This window comes from Talpa europaea (assembly GCF_964194135.1).
Source record: "Talpa europaea genome assembly, chromosome: 5".
Classification (NCBI taxonomy): Eukaryota; Metazoa; Chordata; class Mammalia; order Eulipotyphla; family Talpidae; genus Talpa; species Talpa europaea.
The window spans coordinates 34,208,657-34,232,288 of NC_140071.1; the positions used below are offsets into that span (position 1 = coordinate 34,208,657).

The 23,632-nt window shown below is 36.2% G+C and overlaps 1 protein-coding gene across 14 annotated transcripts in view; it reads left to right on the top strand.

Moving 5' to 3' along the window:
• Window positions 1-23,632, top strand: part of MCTP1 (multiple C2 and transmembrane domain containing 1) — a gene marked incomplete at both ends in the record, with an annotated part of 477,275 nt that overhangs the window by 369,532 nt on the left and 84,111 nt on the right. For 9 of the 14 annotated variants that reach the window (XM_084233956.1, XM_084233964.1, XM_084233965.1 and 6 more), the window contains one exon: window positions 17,382-17,501. The exons of the other annotated variants lie outside the window; for them this stretch is intronic. In XM_084233956.1, the coding sequence (XP_084090082.1) occupies window positions 17,382-17,501 (120 nt within the window). The remainder of the gene's footprint in view (window positions 1-17,381; window positions 17,502-23,632) is intronic. 14 annotated transcript variants of the gene reach the window in all.

Here is a 23,632-nt window from a genome sequence, read left to right on the forward strand (position 1 = left end):
CACCCAAAACTCAATTTTCCTATCTGCAATATGGGAATAAAAAGAATTAAAAATTATAAGTGTGAAAAAAGTTAAATAGTCCCTCGGAGCATAGAAGTGCTTAGATGTAATTGTTCCTCCATGATGATAATTGTATTTAATTAAAATTATTTAAAGCTGGCTTCATTTTCAATTCCTATTGAGTTTTAAATAATAAAATTCCTTAAATATATTAACAGTACTATATTAATCCCATGTAAAATTATTTCCTTAGAAGTGAAATAAACTATATCATTAACAGTACTTAATGAATTTTCTCATTATAATTGAATTGATATTTCCATTCTACAGTTGAGAATGGCCTATAAATAATCACTTAGTATTTATGGATACACATTCCCCATGGGAGGAATAAATACAGCTATAATGTAGATATACAAAATTGACATAAATTAATAAATATCTTATATCCACATACATACATTGTGAATGTGTTTATAACCTTATTTCACCCTGAATTATAAAATATTCCAGCTGATTTGGGGCTGTCATTAGCCACAGTTTCTCAATAAGGGGGAAAAACAGACTTTAATTGTTCTGTGGGAGAAACCTTAGACTACATTTTTCATCCATTTTAATTTACCTTGTCACAATGTTCTCCTTTAGGCTCTGCTTCCTGTATGCCAGTTACTTTTACTTTGATTTTATTTGTTTGTTTGTTTTGCATGAACTAGACATAAAAGAAAGGGAAGCAAAGCTACATAGACAATCCTGAGAATTCTATGATAGATGGTGTGATGCATGTTTTATTTTTAGAAACTATATTGCCCTCTCTTTAACACCAACCCCAGTAATTCACTTTTGCTCTAATTTTCAGAGAGGTATCAAGACAGAGTCATGTCAGTGCACTTTTCTAATTAATATTTAGAAGTCACACACCTCTCTGTGCTTCCTCAAGACTGAGCTCAAAACAAGAAAGCATGTTGCTCCCTCTATATTATACTAGTGAACGCTGGACCCATTTTGTCTGAGAGTGGCTGTCTTTATTGGAGCTGGGATCCTGATGAGCACTTTCCCAAGGGAAGGGCAACGACTTAAATGAAAGAAGCACAATGTTGCCACAACAGTGAATCTCTGAAAGGCGAGCTGGGTTTTCTGCTCAGTGTCCTGCTCTTGGAGGACAAAGCCACACCTGTCGCCCTGGGAGGCAGAATAGCGCTGGGGCTCTGACAGCAGTCCCAGGAACCAGGTTAGATGGCAGCGATTGATTGATAGAGAAAATGGCTGTAAAGAGAAGGGGAGATTGCCAGCACTCACATGCTTCCCCATGCGCGATAGAATTTAGTTAACTTATAGACCCTTGTATTGTATTAAGCTTTATCGGGAAGAAATATTTAAGAGATGTATGAATTTCTCAGCAGCAGTGTAGGAAGATACAGGATTATCCTGGAGTTTTAGAAGTGCTTGAATAAAAATGGTTGGATGTGTTTTCAGATTTATTTCACTCTTCCTGCTGTGTTCAGCAGTTTTCATTTCTACTTTTCTGATGTCATATTCCGAGAAAAACAAACTTGACCAAGTAAAGGGAAATGGCTGACTGTTGCTGACCAGAGAAATAAAACATATCTCTCCTAATGTTTTCCTGCTATTTTTGTGAGTGGATGTAGAGATGAGAGATTTTATTTTCTGTAGCTAGTGCTATAGGTAACTTGGAAATGGTGATCACTGAGGAGTTCAAATGAAAACCTAAGACTCTAGGCCCAAATTAAAAGAGCTCTCCCGCATGATTACAAAGTGGAAAACATTGTCATATTTATCTGGTGGTGCTTTTTCTCTGGCAGGGAAGGTGACCTCGTGTGTTGCCCATTCATACTCCTGTGGTAAGATTTGTTTCTGTTTTGATTTATTTCATGATTTTTCTTTCACGCTGTTGTAATCTCCCCTTACTTCCTTTTCTGTTTTATCCCCATATCTTCTCTGAGTATTCCTTAGCATACTTTTTTCATCTTTTCAGATGTTTCTTATTCAGATAATTAGGAATTTAACTTTGTTAATTTTCAAAATTAACTATATTTTCATAGGGATTTAGAATTAACTGCCTAATAGTCTCACCTTAGAGTGGTAGTAGTCCCTATCTCATTTTAATCACCTGCTTGTAGGACCTTAGTTTTCCAGTTGTAATTAGCAATGACTGATACTGATGTTTGCTTTAGCTGTTTCTTAATATCCTTTGTAGGACTTCTCTGAACACCATAGAGTAGGAAAATCATCACATTGATGCTATCAATTAGCATTGTAAATATTTTGGTAAATAGATCTATAACCATTCATTGCCAAGGTCTAGTTTCTTTCAGTTCTGTGAATTGGAATTTACCTCCACAGAAGTTATCCCTTTTTACTTTAAACCACTTTACTTAAGTATAAATTATAGACTCTAAGATCCACCTATATTATGTGTATAATTAGCCGATTTATAGTAAATTTAAGAGTTATACAGTGATCACTTCTAAAAGATCTCTTATGGCAATTACCGTCACCCCATTTCTACCTCCAGCCCATAGCAACCAACCACTAATCTGTTTTCTGTTTGCCTTTTCTGGACATTTCACAAATGGAATCATACAAATATAGTCCTTTGCATCTGACTTCTTTCATTTAGAATAATGATTCTGAGTCCACGACATACAATGTTTCAGTATTGTCTTCACTTTATTGTGGTAGTCTTCCATTGTGTGGACATAGCACATTTTGACTATTTATTTGCCAGTTACCAAACAATCAGGCTGTTCTATTTTGAAGGTGTCTTAAATAATGCTGCTATGAATGAGCATTTTTATACCAGTCTTTATGTGGGCATGTTTTCATTTTTCTTGAGTAGGTAACTAGGAATAGGATTGGTGGTTTACATGTTCAGTTATGTTTGCCTTTTTAAGAAACTAGAAAACAGTTTTCCAAAGTGACTATACCATTTTGCAGCCTCACTAGTAATGTATGAGAATTCCAGTTTCTCTGTATCTTCACCATCAGCACTTTCTGCTTTGATTATAGTCATTCTAATGGGTGTGAAGCAGTATGTCAGTGTGGTTTAATTTCCATTTTGCTATGATGAGCTAATGATATTGTGTATCTTTTTATGTTCTTTTTTTTTTTAAGATTTATTTATTTATTTATACAAGCACTGGGTACAGTCAGAAGCGTGGGAGGGTGAGAGGATTCACCAGAGCCAGAGCGGGGAGCAGAACAGGCAGACTGACGAAATACACCACTGAGGGGAGCAATGGGCGTGGCAGGAGAGGTCTGCGCGCCATGTGGGACCCTCCCAGGCAGCCAGGGATGGAATCGACGCTGCAGCGCTCAACTACTGCGCCACCAGGGGAGGCCCTCTTTTTATGTTCTTATAGAAATTAATACTTTTCATTGGTGAAATGTCTATTCAGATATTTTGCCCATCTTCTAATTAGATTTTTGTCTTTAAATTATTAAGTTTCAAATGTTCTTTATATACTCTGGATATAAATCCTTTATTAGATATATGATTTGCAATTATTTTTTCCCAGTGCATGGTTGTCTTTTCATTTTCTTAATGGTGTTGTCTGAAGCACAAAAGTGTTTAGATTAGTGAAGTCTAATTGTTAAATACACACACACACACACATATATATATATATATATATACACATAGGTTATGTCTTTGATATTGTAGAAGAGGGTAGTTTTTTGCTGTATGAGACTTTATCTCAAATGGCACCACCTTTTGATTAGCATTTAAATTTATTTTCTGAAGTAGTGGCACCTATTTTTCTTTGTAAGGGCTTCAAATTCCAGAGAGCTCCAGAACCTTCCTGAATCTTATAGAGTAATTTAAAGTTTGAGCAATGTAGTCATTTGAGTTATTGTCTTAACAACAGATATCCAGGGAAAATGTCAACAAGAAACTGATGATCAACCCATAGTCAAAGGCTTCCCTTCTAAAGCAATGGCTACACTTCCTAACTGTCCTCTTTTGTTTAGATGGAATGCAATTTTTAGTGATGTAGGGAAACTGATAATAATAACACACTCATAGAAAAAGTTCAGAAAGGGCCTCCCCAGTGGTGCAGGGGTTGAGCGCTGGGTTGCAAAGCTGCCCGCAGCCTCTGCAGCACCAATTTGATTCCCGGCTGGCCGCGTCCCACATGGCACGCAGACCTCTCCTGCCGCCCGCTGATCCCCTCAGCAATGTGCTTTGTCAGACTGCCTGTTCTGCTCCCCTTTCTGCCTCTGGTGAATTCTCTCACCCTCCCTCGCTTCTGACTGTACCCAGTGCTTGTATAAATAATAAATAAATCTGAAAAAAGAAAAAGTTCAGAAAATCTTGATTAAAGAAATATTCACGCTAGTATAAATACTTGCTGAAAATCATACGCCTGTACCATGTGGCTCGACAAATTGTTCACTCCTGACAGGTCATTTCTTAGAAATGAGGTTTTATAGACAATCAAACGCAACAACAAAAAAAATGCCTGAAAGATAATACATCTCAGCATCTCCGTGTCAATGAGTGAAAGCTTTTCTGAAAATGAAACGGCCTTCTTTTAGAACTCTGGAATCCTAAACTACCAGACATTTCAGGAACTATTTTGGCTGAAAATGATATGAGAGATTTTTCTTTTTCATAATTTTTATTACAGTGGAAATGGTTTTTGTATTTCTAACAGTTTGACAAGAGCTAATTACAATGCGCTCATCTGTTTTGCGGACTAATTTGAGCCATCGGGCATCAACACCATAGACATGCAGCAGCATTGCAAATGATACGCATGCCTCCCTTGCTCCAAGAATTTGTACTTGCTATAAAAGAAAACAGATTTGGACAGCCCTGAAAAAGTTGGGTTTGGTTTGAAGAAAACATTTCAGAATTACATTAGAGCTGGCCTACAAGTGAACTAAAAATACCTGCTCATCTCAGTGGTCTTGGCCCAGGGCCTTTCCTTTTACTGTAAAAGTCAGGCTGTTTGAACAGTTGGAGTTCGGCTTGCTTGCTGTCTAAACTAGTGTTCTCTGATAACTTCTGTTACCATTGAAACACAAGCCCTGTTGCATTTAAGAGAATGTTTAGAGGTGTGGAAAATAGCCAAGAGAAATGTATACTTAGTGTTCAAACCTCTAGGTTTCCTGTGCAGTAACTAGACCACTTAGATCTGTTAAGAAATGGGAGAGAGACTTTCATCAGTAAACATTACACAGCAAGGGTAAAAGATGGAATGGAGTAAAGAAGGCTGTTAAAATCAGCCTAAGATGATTATTTGAATTGCAAAGAGAAATGTTCAGACATAGCTAGAGCTGCTAAACATAACTCTTGAAGTTTTTCCAGAACAGAGGGATTGGGGGGTATGAGACCAGTGAAGGAGAAAATTAGAAAATTATAAGACAGAAAGGGAGATGAAGTTTCAGAAGCTGGTAAGATAGCTGGAATATATGATATTATTAGGTCTTAAATCTATTTATTAAGGTGATAATTTAAAAAACCCCTTTCTGACTTCAGCTCTGTGATTTTAAGATTGAAATGAAAATATTAAATCTGGACAAAAACTAACCAATGGTAATCACTAGATTCTGTTTTGAAGGATTAAAATGAACCATCAGAAATCAGTAACCCAGGAGAGGTATTCGTGATAAGTTGGAGATGTGAGAGTGAGATAATTTGAGTGGAAATGTATCAGAATAGTACCAAGCATCCCTCAGTTTGGCAGAGTGCACCCCTTTGCACGTCAGCTACTATATAAAAAATGCAGTCACCATAATTGATCGTCTGCGTGTTCAAAGGTGTTCCTGTCAGTGAGATATAATGGGAAGTATAAAGACTACAGCACTAATTTTTAAAGTAAATTGTATCACAGACTTTGCTAACATGTGTTTGGCTTGTTAGATAGCTGGGTATCCTATTTTCTGGCACAGTATATAGAACAGAGGGAGTTTCCCCCCTTGAGCAATTGAAGTGCCAGCTGTTGCCCTAAATATTGTACCTGTTCATGATGGAGATAGCTTTAAAACCAGATTTCAAGTTTAGGAAAATTTTGTGTTTTGTACATCAGCAAACATTGGTATCAGACTGGAATGTCTAGATACATCATTTACATACACAAAGAGGGGGTTTGTTCAAAAACCAAATTTAAAAATAGTACTGGCAAAATACTCATTTCTTTTAAAATTTCAAAGATAAATATTTTTAATAAATTTTAACAAAACTTTAAAACAATTCTAAAGCCTTATATATTGGGCTGTCCGAAAGTCATAACGCAGTTTTGCTTGTAAAACAGAAAAAAATTGTTAGGACTTTTCCGAAAACCCAATGTGCATGTGTGTGTGTGTAAATGGTATGTTTGTGTTACAATATCCCTAAATAAAATATCACATTTAATCTAACATGATTGTTAAATAATAGTTTAAGAACTTAAAAGACAGGAAGGGATATCATAACATTATATAGTGATTTAAATATCATAGGGAAAAAAGGCCTTTTTCATTGGCATCTTTGGTTTCACTGGAAGCATAAATAAAATAAAAATTGAGACCAAACATTAAAATGCCTCTTCTTTTACCTATAATATAATTACTGCATGGAATGTACTTTGTTTATGCTAGTGAGATAGTCATGGGTCCTTCCAAAACTAGTTAGATTCTGGAGAAATGGGACACTAAAGAAGGACAAACTTCATTGGGCTTAACAGCCTCAAGTTATCCTTCCATACTTATTTGATATCGTCCTTCAGTGTCTTTTAAAGCAATTGTTACTTGAGGTCAACAACCTCCTTATGGATGAAATAATATCAGTTCCTCGTAATTATTCATACTTGGTCATTTAAAGCAATACATATGTGTTAATTTATAATCAGTTGCAAAAAAGACTTTGCAGAATATTGTAATACTGCTATTCAATGAGCACAACTTTTGTCAATGATGAGGTTATTAAAATTAAAGACATAACTGTGTTTGGTACCATGGTAGACATTACAAACTACTAGGTGCTTTCTAATGAAAGGGATCTCAGAGAATAAGCATTCTCCAAGCATCTATATGCATTTGTCACTTTCACTCTTCATCTACACTTTTATTATCATTAAACTCACAACACTGCAGGGATTTCTTATCAGTTATTCATGTGTGGTTGATGTGATGCTTAAGTTGGACATACTCTGGGCTTTACATTTTGGAATCGTCAGTATTCTCAAAGCAAAGTCACAGCCTTTCATCTCTGACTTTGATAAAAAATAACACGAAATAGCAGTACAACTTGTAAGCTGAAAAAGAAACCTAAATAAATAAATAAATTGCTCAAGCCTTTGGCTGGCAGGTTCTATTGATATAATATCTCCATCAAGGTAAGTAGTGTGCATTATGCTATGATTAGTTGATAGCACCATCTTTGAGGTTGTTTGGTCCATTTTGTTGTAGAAATTCTGCAGTGGGAGTTTCCATGGGTCATATATAAGACATCTTCAAATGAGTCCTATTTGGTTGTCATACTTGCTTCTTTAAAATAGATGGAGTCAAGTGATGTTTTCAAAAAAGCATGCATGGAATAAGACTGTGGACTTTACATTTCAGATAGCAAATTCACAAAGTCAGTTATATTTTTTAAGTGTTTAAGTAGTCAAAGTAAATCTGAATAAACTATGATATTGTAATATCATATGTAAATTATAGTGTATGTATTCCTTTCAAAGCTTTGCCAATAAATCAAGAAATTTCTCGTTTTTTCCCCATTCCTAACCATATACTCATCCGGTTACCAGAACAGATAGATAGTTCTCTTGACATAATTTGCCAAATCAATCTAAGGTCTCACTTGGTACCTAGTGCACTTTAATTTTTATTTCTCTAAACACACCCACCACACCCTCCCCCAAACACAGCACAACAAACGTCTCATCAGTTTGGCATCTAGTTGAAACCATTTAAAAAGGAAGCAGAAAAAGGAGCCATTTCAGTCTATCTTCTTTCTACTTGAGAGGTGGAAGAGAAACCACTGTCTCTGAGCATGGGTCCTAACATACAGCAGCTCCTGTATCACTGTGGCATGACCATGGGAAGCAACAAAGCAGATTGGGATGGTCCAGGGGCTCTAAGGTTGTCACCGATTTTCCTGCTACTGTTTGTTTTAGAAAGCTGTCCAAACAAAGCAAAGTGTCTCTTCAAGAGAACACCACATCATACTTGAAAAGCATCTTGGGAAGTTTATCGTTATGGTAGCAATCGATCAAGTTCACTTAACCTGTCTTGAGTCCCCTGTTGAAAGGAGGTGGTTAGTGGAACCAATCAAAAGTAAACACCTTAGAATACATAGTGATGCCATCTAACTATTTAAATCAAGGTAAAACCACTCCTTTCCCAGAAAATAAAGTTCTGAAGATTCTGATGATGTGTAGAGTCTTACATAACTCAAGGAATAGTAAGTAAGTGATCAGGGTTGGGTATCCTCCCGTTATTTGTTAGGCATATTTTTTAAGAAATATGAAGTATTAATATGAAAAGAATCAAGTGTACATGCTTATTTATGAGTGCATTTTTTTTCTATTATCCTAAATCCTTAAGTCATAATTCATGCCATCATCTAGGGTATGCTTAGTATTCTTCTATATACATTTGTGTGTGTATATATATACATATATATGTATACACAGACATACATATATATGTATGTACATTCTTCTATATACACACATACGCAGAGTTTCTTCTTTTCTAAGTGTATGTTATCATTTTCTGATGTCTGTGTGTGAGAAGGTGGCATTGTTTCTCAGAGAGGAGAGCTTTTGGCACTTGGGATAGGAGTTTTCATTGCAAAGGATCTTCCCCCGTATTTCAGCCTGTTTCACACCCTTGACCCCACCCATCAGATGCCACTATCTCCCCTCTCCCATTGCAATCATCCTGACAACTACAAGCATCGCTGTCTGTTTCCAAGTATGTCCTGGGGAAGAGAGGTGGCGGCGCAGCACCCAAGTGTTAGACGGTTGACCTTCTTTCCTTCTTTCCCTCTGTTCTTCCCTTATGTCAAAAGGAATTAAGGAGGATTGACAGGATTAATTCACAAACAGTGCTTTCATCTGCTTCTTACTATTCTTTTCCATCATGTTTTTAATTCAGGAATCTTATGACCTTGATGATAGCTTTTTCAAAAAGAAAAGCCACGTATTTTAGGTACCACTTTACATTCCCTAGCTTCCCTAGCTTGCTTCTTTGAGGTCAGTCTTATCAGTAGAGGTGAAATGGTTTCCTTTTAAAGATTAATTACCATAACCAGTTTTATATACTGCTAAGCACCTTACTTTTTTTTTTTAAGCATTGTCTATTTCCTCAAAAGGCAAATGCTATTTATTGTCTTTCTAATTTGAGGCCTTTCTCACATAGAGGATATTTCCACACCAAATGCTCTCTGTTAGGGGAAGCATGTATGTATTTTTTTATATACTTCCTCTTTCTGTTTTATCTGAAATAGATAATATTGAATAATGAAACATACAGGAAAATACCAGAAGGGGATGCTTGGGTGAAAATTGGGTTAATACTGTGAAGGCCTGGGTGTAAATGTGTTAAGTTTAAGAAAAATATGAATTGAAATTAGAGAGGAAAAGGATTTTCTAAAAGGACCATGAAATAATTAATTGTTTTGTAGAAGATGGCCTTTCCATGTAGGCAGAAAATTTCTTCTTCACTTTTTTCTGAAGAGACAGTCAAATAGAGAATCTCATCTCTTAATTAGAAAGAAAAATACTCATCAAACACATCTCATCACTGGAGAGCTAATGATCCACAGCTGTTAGTCTGAAAGGGCAGGCTTTTTTTCCTGAACAGTAGGAAGTGTTAATCATTTTGGATGAGATTTCTTTTTAAAATATACTGTAGTTTGCAAAAGAATAGGATATTCAATATTCCAACTTAAATGATTTTTGAAGTGCGGTCCCCCAGGGGTACTGTCATGTGTCCCCCTGAATGACCATTGAATGCAGGCATCTTGCACTGCACTTCAATTAGAGCATCAATTGATGGCATGATGTGAATGGCCCAGGCCTGCCTGGGACTCTGAAAACCCCAGGCTCAAAGAAATAAAAATCATGCACATCTTGCACATCCTCAGAAATGGTGTTGCTATAAAATCTTAATATTTTGAATTGTTCATTCAACTTTGTATAATTTGCCTTGTTTAAATATGAGTAGAGAAACCTTATCCCACCTTCATTTAGCTTCTGAACAGAAAAGATTTTTTGTTTGTTTAATCTTCATGTGAAAAAGTGAGTCTTTTTTTGTCTGGAAAATGTAATTGGCTCATTCATTTTCCAATCTTTGCCTTTACGGCCACCTTGCTAACCTCTTTTAAACATTTTGGACAGAAGGAAACCCCATTTTATAGAAACTTGTGAATAGCCAACTTTTGATTATTCCAGATCTTGCAAAACCGTGAGAAAGAGAAAGAATAAAATTGGTTCCACAAACCTCAAGTCGACCATTAGTATTTGACCTCTTTGCTATACCAAACTTTTACCAGAACACCTAAGAAGTGGGATTTCATTTCTCTGTACTTATGCAAAAGTAGGTATCACAGAGTAAGATGAAGGAAAAGACATAGAGATATAGAAAATCTACAAATTGAGTCATCGCTCCCTAAATAATGTAGATCTTCAGAGCATCAATATTCATGACAAAATCCTTCACCTTGAAGGCCAGGCACTGTGGGGGAGGCAGACTGGATTGGGACTCAGAAGACCTGATCCATTCAAAGGTGGGTATCCTTAGACAAGTTTCAAACACTAGATCCTCAGTTTTCTCCATTGTAAAATGAAGATAATAGTCTCTGCCTTCCTAGTCTGCCTCTCAGGACTTTTTTTTCTACAGTTCATTCCATGCAATGTGACATAAAACGTTTATTAGGAAAAATTATGTTATTTACTTTTCAGTAAATTTACAGATTTTTAAAACAGCCATTCTGAACACTTAAAATTTTAGAAAGCTTTCACCAGCCCAAATAGGTACTGAAAGATGGCATTTTGCTATGTTCATACTAGTATCTTAGGCAAAATAACATTAACTTAGATAAAAAGTAAAGTGAAAAATTACAGGCTGGAATTAATATTCATAAAACTGCTAGTTCAGAACAAGATTATTTTATATATAAGGGCATAAGGTTGTTAAAAATTGCTAACGTTTATAAAACTAATTGTTTTAGCTCCAGAGTTCACGAAATCTGTAATATATGCTAATGCCATTTACTAGCAATAATGAGTTTCTATAAAGACATGGGTTTTTCTTGTGTCAATTATTGGTAAAATGTTAAATGCAACCCTCTGTGTGACACTTACGACTTTGTTCTAACGAAACCCTTCCTCCCCACTACACACACATTCTTACAGTATCATCACCCATCTTGCATAGCTGCTCATAGGGCAATTATCACATGACTTATCATAGGGTATTGGTTTATTAATCTGCGTTTTTTTAGAACAGTTTTCAATATGAAAAGCAGAAACTGATAAAACTTACATTTATATAGTACTTTGTGATAAAACATTTTCATATATATTACATCATTTTTCCCTACAGCCAACTTATAAAATAGGCAGGTATTACCATCTCTATTTTATAGATAATAGACTAAAATAAAAGAGAGTAACTGACTTGCCCAACGTCCTATGATGATCAAATAGCAGAAATGGAACCAAAATGTCTTCTTAGGCTTCTGGTCGAACCCTATCACATTGACTCATTATAGAAAGAGTGTATCAGTTAGCTTTTGCTGTCTAACAATCCACCTTATAATTAGGTGTTTAAAGCAATCACTGTTTATTTAGTGATGTTTCTGTGGATCAGCCATTTGGACCAAACTCAGCAGGGTATTTGTTCTGTTCACTGTTGGACTCACTAATGCATCTCTATTCAGCTTCTGGTCGGTTAGGCAGCTCCACTTCTGATTGCTGTCTAACTTACAGCCGAGGTGATGGAGGCAACTGTAACACATGTCTCTTATCCAGCCAGCTAGCAGGGCTTGACCACCTAATGACTTGGGTTCTAAGAAAGAAGAGGACAATTCCCAAAGAGCAAGTGCTGTTTAAGCTTCCGTGTTCATCATATTTGCTATTTTCCTTTGGCGAAAACAAGTCATATGCCCAATTCGAGTATCATTACAGAGGCTATTACAAAAGGCATGGACAAAGGGAAACATAAACTAATTTGGGTCTTTACTGTATGCAATCATCACATGTTAAACATAAAGATAGTGAAAATGGCTCTCATTTCATCATCTTTTCCTATTGTAATTGACGTGGCTTCTTTAGTATAGTTGTTCAGCTTGAAAACCTATTATCTATAGAATTTAGGATGGTGTAATAAAAGTGATAAGCTAAAAAATAATAAGCTGAATGAAAAAGTATATGCAGTATGAGCTAATAAATTCCTGCTTGTAATAACACCTAGTGCTTGTTGAGCTAATTCCATCTAAAATATTCAGAGTAAATAATATAATTTCTACTTTTAATATGATAAAACTAAGGGAAATCTAGTAACTTCCTAGGGTCACACAGCTAGTGGATAGAGAGCTTGTTATGTAAGCATGAACCTGATTTAAACCCCTGTGCCCTTTCCACTGCACCACACTGGAAGAGCTATTTGAAGGATCTTATGATCATAGCTAACAGTCCAAGACAGATTGACAGAGAGTTTCTAACATCCAGGATAATGGGTAAACTTCTCAATATCCTTTTTCTAATGAAGGAGGTTGTGTGTATTTATTACCAAGTGACTAATATCCCATGAAGATGTTCTGCTATAGAATTCTAATTGTAAATCACAACAGCCATCTAGTGATTTAAAAAGGAAAACCATCAAATTATTGGTATATTTTTAGTCTCTAATGAGCAAAGATAACTAATTTAGGATTATATCTTTGGTAATAGAACAGATGGGGTCACAGATTCTACAAAAGTAAAATGTATATAGGCCAAGTTTCTTATTAATAGTACCAGAAGAAAGGGGGAAAGTTGAGGAGGCAGTGACAGAGAGAGGAAAAGTGATGAAAATATACCATAGTAATGGAGTGAAAGGAAATTAAACATTACATGTGTGTGAGAGTCTTAACATCAAAAGATTCTAGAACCATGGAGTCTTCTTTCCATTTCCCAACATGTAAGCATGGGTTGGGAAAAATGCTAAGCACTATGGTTTGTATTTAAACATGTGAATGTTTCAGAGAAATTTTAATTCCTTGATTTCTTTTTCACCCCATTTTAGCTCATTATTTTTTTCTCCCACAAACCTACAAAAAAAATCTAGTCAGGACCAAGGACAGATCCTGAATTGTCTTGACTTTCTTGGGGTTCTCTGAGCTGTGTTCTCTGTCTTCCTGATGTCTCTGTGAGACCCTGAAAACTGAACCCTGATTGTTATCTTGTTGGGGGGTTCTAAGGATGGGAAAAGGACCAATCCTTGTGCATGTGGCCCCAGGTAAATGGCAAGCAGCTTCAGTATGAAGAGAATGAGCTAAAATATGCCTTTTTCCTCTGAGGACTCTCTCTGGGAGGAGTCTCACAAGCTAACAAATATTAAAATCATCACGTCACTAGTACTATAAGTGAATGATCACTTTTTTATTAGTGATTCTTAACAATAAGAGCCAGAGATCATATCTTATGCTAATTTTGAACAACCAGTATTGCACAGCATATAGTAAAGTATTCAGTAAATACATTTTATTGTTAATCTGTGATGATGTGTTTTTTTGACCTTTTGAAATCCTCAATTAGATGTTGAGAAAGAAAAAACAAATGCTTTTGTATTTAGAGTTTATTCAAAGCTCTCTTGATTTTTAAAAAAAGATATTTTCAACAGCAGGGGCTCCTTACTTAGTAACCCAAAATTAGATTCCTAAAGAACACACAATAGGGAAGGGGAGACTATTTTTCCACTGCCAGAATCCATAAAACTACATCAATTTCTTCTTTTGTCTGCCTCTTCTATGTCTTTCTTCCCCTGTATTCTGGTGCTCATGTTGTTAAGTATATAAATACCATAGGTATTCATGAGAAATGTTGTGCCATTTCTGAGTGCTGTGTTTTAAGAAAACTGCTGATGCTTTGATTTGAATGTGTTGAGAGGAAGATGTCCACATGAGTGTGCCTTGAAGCCATAGCTTGTGACAGGTGTCTTATGCAACTAGTGATGTTGAACCTACAGATTAAAAAAAAGCAGGGTAGATGTATTGATTATTTGCAGGATTATCCTTTAGGAAGCTCAACCCATGCAGTACCTGGTCTACGATTATCAATACCCAGGGACATTACAAGGAAGCTCATTCTGGGTAACATCAGTAACACCAGTGAGTAGACATTACAAAGGGGAATATATATGTTTAGCAGGTTGAAAATGATGACAATAGCTGACACTGAACAATGGAATAATCCAAGTACCATCCATGAGGCCAGAAGACACTGAGTCAAGTGAATGTTCGCAACAAAGTTAACTGTATAGAAAGACCTCTGAGCACAACTGTGGTCAGACCATAACATACAAGATAGTTGATGATGACACAACCAGGATGAAAACAGAATCTTTCTAGTATGTCTATACTAGGTACTTTTACCTCATAGGCCTCAGATGGCAGTTGGTTAGTATCATCCCAGGTTGTAATTCTGAATACGTTTTCCTGAAGTCCCTTGGTTTTATGTGGTTATATATTTTTTAAAGATGTATTTATTTATGAATATAAGATCTGGGGTACAGGCCAGAGGTTCAGGGGGCGACAGGATTCATCAGAGACAGAGTGGGGAGCAGAATAGGCAGACTGACTGAAATACACTGCTGAGGGGAGCAGCAGGCAAGACAGGAGAGGTCTGCTACACTATGTGGGTAGCTTCCAGTAGGCCAGGGATCGAACTCATGCTGCGGAGGCTGCAGATAGCTTCACAGTGCTATGCTTAACTTATCCTCTTGCACCACCAGAGAGACCCTAAGGTGGTTACATATTTACTATTACAAAACTAAGTATACTTATGTTCAGTGACTGGGAACACACTGTCCAGTAGTTTATTAATTCATCATATATATGTCTTGGTGACCTCCTATGCCCCAAGATCTGTTCTAGGCTCTGGGCATAAAAGAATGAACAAAAGGAAAAAGTCCATACCCTTAAGGAGCTTATGGTCTAGTGAATGCCTATAGTCTAACATGTAAATTGGTGAAGAATCACTATGAATTCTAGCCAAAAATAATTTTCCCTTTTATATGTGTTGATGTCTGTCAAATTTGCCTTAGTTCACTTCCTGAATAAAGATTTATCTTTTCAAAATACATTTAATAGAATAAGCATAACCATCTACTATAATTTATATCTCCTTTATATAGTATAAATATCAAAATTAAATAGAACTATTTTCATTTTCTGGGAATGTTTCTACTTTTCTGGTGAGAGAAAAGATATGGCTCATGTTTCATGCATTGAAATATTTGAGATTTTTCTTATTCAGGAACTTGAAAATATAGTTACCATGTAATTCTGCCCAAAATTCCTTTCTTAGGTTACTAAACCATTGTTGATGCTTTTTAGTGTTCATCTGATTTATGACTATCAAAAAATTCAGTAATATATATAATTTTAGAATGTAATGTCACATTTAAAAAAAACAGATGGTTCATTGGCATCATGAAGTTGTTTAAATATTAGAAAAGGGATGAGGTGATGGGGTCTATAGAAATCTGTTTAGAAATGAAAATCCTGAGGCAAAATGACTTTTGTTTTAATTGAATAACGTTGTATATAACATTACATAAGTTTCTGGCATTCATAGTTGAGAATCTGTATGCATAAATACTGCTCTCTAAGGCCTAGAGCCTTTTTTCTGGCCCTCGGGCCAGGGGGCTTGCTACCACTCCCCTCAGTTTCATTTTCTCTGCCAGTTGAATAGGCTGTAGGCTTGGCTGAGATTTATTAAAAGGGCTGCAAATGACCTGTGCCTGCTTTGCCTGATCTGAGTATTCTTAGGCTATTTCCCCTAGCCCCTCTCACCTATCAAATGCAAGATCGTTGTATACCTCGAACAACTGGTTCATATTCCCAATTTTACTATGGATTCAGCTAAATCTTAGCAAGTAAATGACTTCCTAGTGTACACTATTAGAATATGTATTACTTGGACTATCTAGTCCATAATTAGTCAACTTTCTTTAGCCTGGTAAGGATTTGATAACATTTATCCAATCATTTTTTTTGAACACTTATTAGGTACCAAACTGCGTTAAATCCTTAACCCATTTCAGCTCTTTAACTCTTACAACCTCTGAGGTAGATCCTTTTAATATCCTCATTTTATGGTGGAAGAAACTGAAGTGGAGATATGTGGACTGCCAAAATGTTATAAAGCTACTGATAGTCAATGTCAGCAATGGAATTCACCTCTTAAATATATAGTTTTCAAAATTTAATGTAACATAAAAAAAACCCAGATGGTACAATAACAACATACAGTCATTTTTTTGAGTTAATATTACCTTAATTTGACAGCAGGAACCACAAACTTTCAGCATTTAAATAATCTTTTCAGGATTACAATTAGTCTGGTGGGGGACAAGGAAGAGTCAGACTTTACCCAATGCTGCTTATATTACAATGTAGATACTTTTAGAATGACTTCCATCTGCCAGTTTGGGTGAGTTCTCAATCTAACATGCGCCTTACAATTAAAAAAAATATTTATATACTTCAAGAAGTGGGTAGTTCTAAAAGATAATAGGAATAAGTGTCTGAAAATTTTCTTTGACAAAGTTATTCTGTTTTTTTAAATAGCTGTTTGATTTCTATGGTAATGCTAAATGATAAGCCAATCTTTTATTGCTCTTGTTGATGACATTGCTTTTATTCAAAATATGAAATCTTTGGGGCTCTCTGGTGAAGACTTAGTATTTTCATCTGCCTATTATACATGTTACATTGTGTTCTCCAAATGAAATTTTTTTTAAAGTCCCTGACATTAAATAGTGATTCATTCTTTATCATTAAGTCAGAGAGACTGGCTATTTCTGACAATGCAGTGAAGCTCATTTTGCTGCCTTTTTTTTTTTTTTCAATTTACTTTGTCCAACCTAACAATAATTTCACTGGAAGAGAAAAATTAAAATTGCCTCAATGACAATGTAATGATATCAGTTTTTCCTTCATAGAAATTAAACAAAGTAAAAATCTTAACAGTGACTTTCCAGGGTTCAGTTGTGCTTTTAGAAAAATGCCTAACAAATTCTCAAGGCTTCGTTTTCAAGCTAAATCTTCCTGCTCTAAGGCATTTAGTTTTGTGCTTTTTGAAGTGGAGTGTGGATAAGAGAGTCCATTTAATGAAATTCAGAGTTGACTCATCTTTTTTTCTCTTTTCTCTCTCCTCCAGCTCTTTCTCTTTGTTGTCTGGAACTTTGAGCTCTACATGATACCACTGGTTTTGTTGTTACTATTGACATGGAACTACTTCTTGATAATATCAGGGAAAGATAACAGGCAACGTGATACAGTAAGTCTCTACTTTCTTATTTGTATGTGTTTTTGTTCTTATTCCCTACCCCCCTCCCCAGCAAGATCAACATTGAATCTGCTTTTGCAAACCAGAAATTCAGCTATAAATGCACACGTTTGGAGAAACATTTCACTAGTTCAAAACTAACTATTCTTTGTTGTAACATTATAGAAAGTATTCACCTATTAAATTACTCTCCTTGATAAAGACTAAAGTTGGGAACATACCCAAGAATGAGCTCTGATTTTTTAATTATAAATGGGTTCTTCTAAATGATTATTTCTTTATTCTCCTGGTTTCTTTTTGTGTATTAAGGAATCCTGAATTAAGACTTAAAATTATTATTGATCCATTCAAACCAATGTATTGTATTCAAGGCAATTTCTGTGTTCTGTCATTGAAAGGAAAGAAGATTTGATGGTTGCTGGCCTAGAAAAGTACATAAAGTACCTAATTCAATAAACATTCACTCACAACAGCAAATCCCTTCTGTACATCAAGGCGGGGAAGGGGTATTAAGAGACTGATTCAAGGCTGAATAGATTTCATATAACCTAGGGAAAGTGATACAAATCCACCTGCCTTCTCTGGTATTTTTGAAAGTTTCTAGAATGCATGAGACAACCTTTCTCTCAAAGAGTTTAAGACTGAGAAGCAGATGCTAGCCTCCCCATAATCACGTATATTGTTCTCTTGCCAACTTTCACCCCCCCCCCATTATCTCCATCACAACATCCTATCAATAATTAACTTCAAAAAGTATTTCCATATATAAATAAATGGAAGGGGAGTTGTCTTCTCTAAATGAAACATTTGTAACTGAATAATCTAAAGACTGGTCAAACATGAAAATGTATTTGGTGGCTGTATGTCCCCATCAATTGACATAAATTTTTCAATTTGCATTAAGATTTGTCCTTTTATTATATAATAAGGACTTTTTGTCAACTACTGTGCCCATCATGATGCAGGAAAGAGAATTATTTCATCATTAGTTTAATAGTTTATTCCTATATAAAACTTTATTTTAATAGTATGATAATCTTTGCATACAGACATGGAGCAAAAAAAAAAAAAGAACTCATTTTGAAGTAACACAAGTAAAATATCAAATGGTAACACAAGCAAAATAAATACTTCTTCGAAGTAATTATCTTTATTATCAAAATTGAAGAGAAATGCTGATGTAATAACACATTTATTTCCTTATGTTATTCGTGTCTATTTCTATCTCTTTCTCTCTTTGGATTATAAATTTGAGGGAGGAAACGCTTCATCTTTGTACATACTTGCATTGTCTGTAGTGCAAGTTTAGCAAATTTGAGGTGTTGGAAACATTTTTCGTAAAGTTTATCAAGTAAGCATGAGACTGCTAATAGAGATTTTAATGGTTAGACAACATCAACACAGAAGAAGTTATTACTATTATTGGTAAAGATTTTATGGATATATATTTAAGTTGCATATTGAGAGACAAGCCCCAAATGCCATAAACACTTATATTATGGGGACTAATAGGTACTTTTTTCAATTAATCCAGGATGTTTTCTTTAAGAAAATAAGTCTCTCTCAGACAATTGCTTTTTTTGTCCCATTTATTTCAGGGAGATTGTCAAGAGAGAAAAATATCTACTTTTCATTCAGTTGCCTTGAGACAAATTTGCAAATAAGATTATTTGCAAATAGGAAAAAGTGGTAATTTAGTTTCAGCTTCTTAATCCTATGAGGGGCCTTATCTTCAATATTTAGTCATTGGTTTGAGTGTTCTTAGTGAAAAATCCTGAAACTATAGTTTTTGCTTATTATCTTCTCCAGAATATGCCTGCCTTGGCTGGAAAGGTCTGTTTTTAGAAGGAAAATAATAGTATATAATGTATCCCTTTGTACTTAAAAGTCTCTGAGAATTTTTATAAACCTGTTGAAAAGCTACATATAATGTAAATTTTTCTAGTGCCCCTTTTACCCCAAAAGACATAACTTAAAAAAAATCACTTGCCGCATCTTTTCCTTTTAGGTAGATCTCTAACAGACTCCCCCCTCCCTTTTTTAGTTATGGACAACATTTTATTCCCCAGTCCATCCCCTCTGTGAGACATTCTATAGTTTAACTTTCATGAAACGCCAACTACACTCTATAACTCCCAGTAATTGCCTTTTATTTGCCCAAAACACACATATCCACAAATTCTGTTCTTTCTAGGCACCAGAGCAGCAATCACAACGTTTCATTCAGTTTCTCATTCACTGGCTCAGTTGAGACCTTACGTAACTCTTAAATCCAATTTGTCTAATTATGTGTTTTCTGCCATACCCAGCTGTGCATTTGAACTGGTTGCTCCTTTTGAAAAGAAACCTGGATTATACTTTGCTGGTTATACACACACACACACACACACACACACACACACACCCTGTGTGTAGGTACACATATATATTCACATACACATATATCTGCATATATGTAAATTTAAAGGAAGTGCCATACCGTGTCTAAGCAAGTCTACTGCATAGTATATAGCACTGGAAAGATGGTATTTTTCAGTAAGTCCTTATTAGTATCCTACACACATTGCAAAATTTTTCAGCATGTATGAAAATTTTAAGGTCTCTCTGAGGTCTGTTAATCACACTGTTGGCTGATTACAGACCAGAAAAATTTCTGTATTAGGAGAGAGAGAGAAAGAGAATTTTCTGCCTTGATTAAAAAAAAAGTCTTCACATTCTTGCTGAGAAAATTTCATTAGGATCAAAATTGTAAAAGAAAAACAAATCAAAATGACCTTTAAGAAGTGAGAAAAATGAAATAATATTTCCATGATATAAAAAGTTGAAGGAGAAAATACATACTGTGAAAGATGAGAAGTTCGGGGTAAAAATTTTGTCTTCCAAATTTTTGTTGATAGTTGAGATTGATAGTAAAATAGGAAAGGATTTTTTTGTGTGTTTATTGTTTATAAAGGAGAGGATTTCTTTTTTTCCGAGACCTCAGATCACAGGAAGTGAAGCCTCCTATCTCTGAGCCACTATAGTGCCTCTTCTCATTTAATGAGGAAAAATGAAAAGTAATCCTTGCTGAGCAAGTTTTGCTGCATTTAATGAAATGAACCCAATAGTAACAGGATAAGGAAACAGCCATCCCGAGGCTAATGTTGTAGACTCAGAGGTATACACAAGAAAGAGGTGTGGTTAGAAATGATATTTCACCCCTTCTGTTCCCAGTCAGACTTGTTAAAGAGAAGCAGTCCTAGATCTAATTTTCCCTATACTGGGACTATGGCATCAAAATTTCTATCCAAAGAATTATTAGGCTTTTCCAGAGAAAACTGTCTAATAGAGTTCGATGGGGATAATAAGAGGGGAATATCATACTTCTTTTGGTTTGAACTGTCACTCCAAAACCTGAGGAAAATTTCCCCCTGTGCTACCTGCGAGGTTGGTGCTAACTCTCCACCTTAAAATAACCATGGACAGAAATCTCATAAGTTGAAGAGTTGATGACAGAAAGAGGCCTTTACATTGGGTTTAAGAGCTACTGAATCCTCATTATAACCTGCACTCTTATTAGTGCTTCCCAGGGGGGTGGGGTGGGGGGAACTGGATGTGTCAGACCAGCCAATTGGGTTGGCCCCTCCACCTCCCTCATCTGATGCAAGTGAGGGAACTTATGCAGGAGTATACAGCTATGAGAGTCCCACCCTTGAGAGAGAGGAACCAAGTCTCATAAGAAGAAAATGGCAAGCCAGGGGTCTGTTTTACACGCTATGAGACAGGTATCATTATCTCTACTTTACATAAGTAAAGTACTTAAAGGCATTAAGTAGCTTACCTAAAGGCAGAGAGAAAATGGCAGAAAGGGTATTAGAACACGGGTCAATCTGGTCTGAAGTTTGTACTCCTTACTACCAGTTAATCACATTTCCTCTCGAGGTTATATTTTTGAGACATCCCAGCTCTCCATGGGCATCTTTTTTTTTTTTAATAAGATTTTGTTTTATTTATTTATGCATACAAGAAATGGGGTGTAGGCCAGAGTTACAGGGGTTGAGTGGATTCACCAGAGACAGAGTGGGGATCACAACAGGCAGATCTAATGCAATATGCTGCTGAGGGGGGATCAGCGGGCGAGACAGGAGAGGTCTGCTGAGTCACATGTGTTAGCTCTCTGGCTGGGGTAGAACTCATGTAGCAGTGGCTGGTGACAGCTTGATAGCACTGAGACTTTAACCCCTGTGCCACCAGGGAGGCCCTTCATGTGCATCTTTGAGGGCAGGTTTCTCCCTTGAGTTTCAGAAATTCGAATAGCATTAACTCTACAGAGTTAGTTACTCAACAGATTGATGGAAAACACTCATTTTTCTTCATTTTACCCATCATGTTCTCTTTATCTCTCATTCAAGGAAACAGAGCAGATATTATTTTATTTTATATATGTTTTTAAATCATTTTTCATTTTTGCACAATGTATGCATTTTCATCTTGGTCATATTCCCCATACAATTTCCACCCCCCTTATTTTGACCCTAATCCCTCCCTCCTCCGCAACCCCAGTAGTGTGTCTCTGGTTTATAGTTGCTTGTTGATTTTGATTTTTACTTTATTATAATGAGTCTTTTTTCCTGGTCCCTTATTTAGGTTTTCTAAATTCCTGCTATGAGTGAGACCATCCCAGAGCAGATTTTTTTTAAAGATTTATTTATTTATGCGTATAAGAACTGGGGTACAGGCTAGAGGTGTGGAGGGTGAGAGGATTCACCAGAGACAGAGTGGGTAACAGAGCAGGCAGATCAGATTGACTGAAGTACACTGCTGAGGGGAGCAGCAGGCGAGTCAAGAGAGTTCTGCTGCACCATGTGGGTTGCTCCCTGGCCAGGGATCGAGCTTGTGCTGCAATGACTGCGGAGAGTTTGATAGGTTGCGTCTTAACCCCTTGCACCACCAGGGAGGCCCAGCAGAGCAGATATTTTTAAGTAACTTCTATATATTGAGTATTCTGTTAAGCCTTTTGGAGGCAACATCATTTAAAATATCTTTACAATAAAAATACCAAGTAAATTTTCCTAAATAGTTTTATCTTCATATTACAAATGAGGAAATTCAAAATCAAAGAGGATAAATAATGGACTCCCTAAAATTAATAGGATGTGGAGCCAGCTCTTGGCTGTTCTGAGACCTCCAACTCCTTCCACTATCCATGTTTGGGCTTCCCTTACCCAAGGGATCACTATCTAAGTGTTCAGGGCCTTACTTGGAATCCCAGGTGTTCCTAGGTGCCTTCTTATAACTAGTGACCCCTTAGAATGGTGCTAGTGGGCCTCCCTGCTGGTGCAAGGGGTTAAAACGCAACACTCTGAAGCTATCCACAGCCACTGCAGCACAAGTTCAATCCCCGGCTGGGAACTAACCCACATGGCGCAGCAGACCTTTCCTGAATTGCCCACTGCTCCCCTCAGCAGTGTATTTCAGTCAATCTGCCTGCTCTGTTCTCTACTCTGTTTCTGGTGAATCCTCTCACCCTCTCCATCTCTGGCCTGTACCCCAGTTCTTGTATGCATAAATAAATAAATCTTTAAAAAAATAGAATTGGTGCTAGTTACCTTTTTGATCCCAGGTACTAGTGCTAGTTACCTGTTTGATCCCATTAATGTTAAGAGTAGTCATGGGCCAGAGGACAATCCTCTATCCAGCTGGTGAAAATGGGAGGAGCACAACAAATCTGAGAATCCTTCACACTAGTGAATTAAGTCTTTGAATATCTTTGACATACAAAAATTCTTCAAACAGTTTTTTTAAATTACACTTTAAAAGAACATTCATTTCACTGTCATGATATTCCTCCCACATAACAATCTCAGTTGCCTAATCAATGGAGGCATTAAAAGACTAAAGAATGGGGTAGATCATCGAAATTGTTCTGACTCATGATCTGTCACACAAATTGGGCCAAAGTCTGCCTTGCTAAAATACTTTCGTAAATACTGAAATGCTTTCTTAGTTCCTTCAAATAGCAAAGCTCTCAATGCTTCTTTTCCCCTGTAGACTGGTACTGTTTCTTGCTGGGTCTGTTCTAATTAGGACCAGAGAACTTATCTACAGAAATAAAGCTTATGGACCTCCTGGGTGGCACAGGG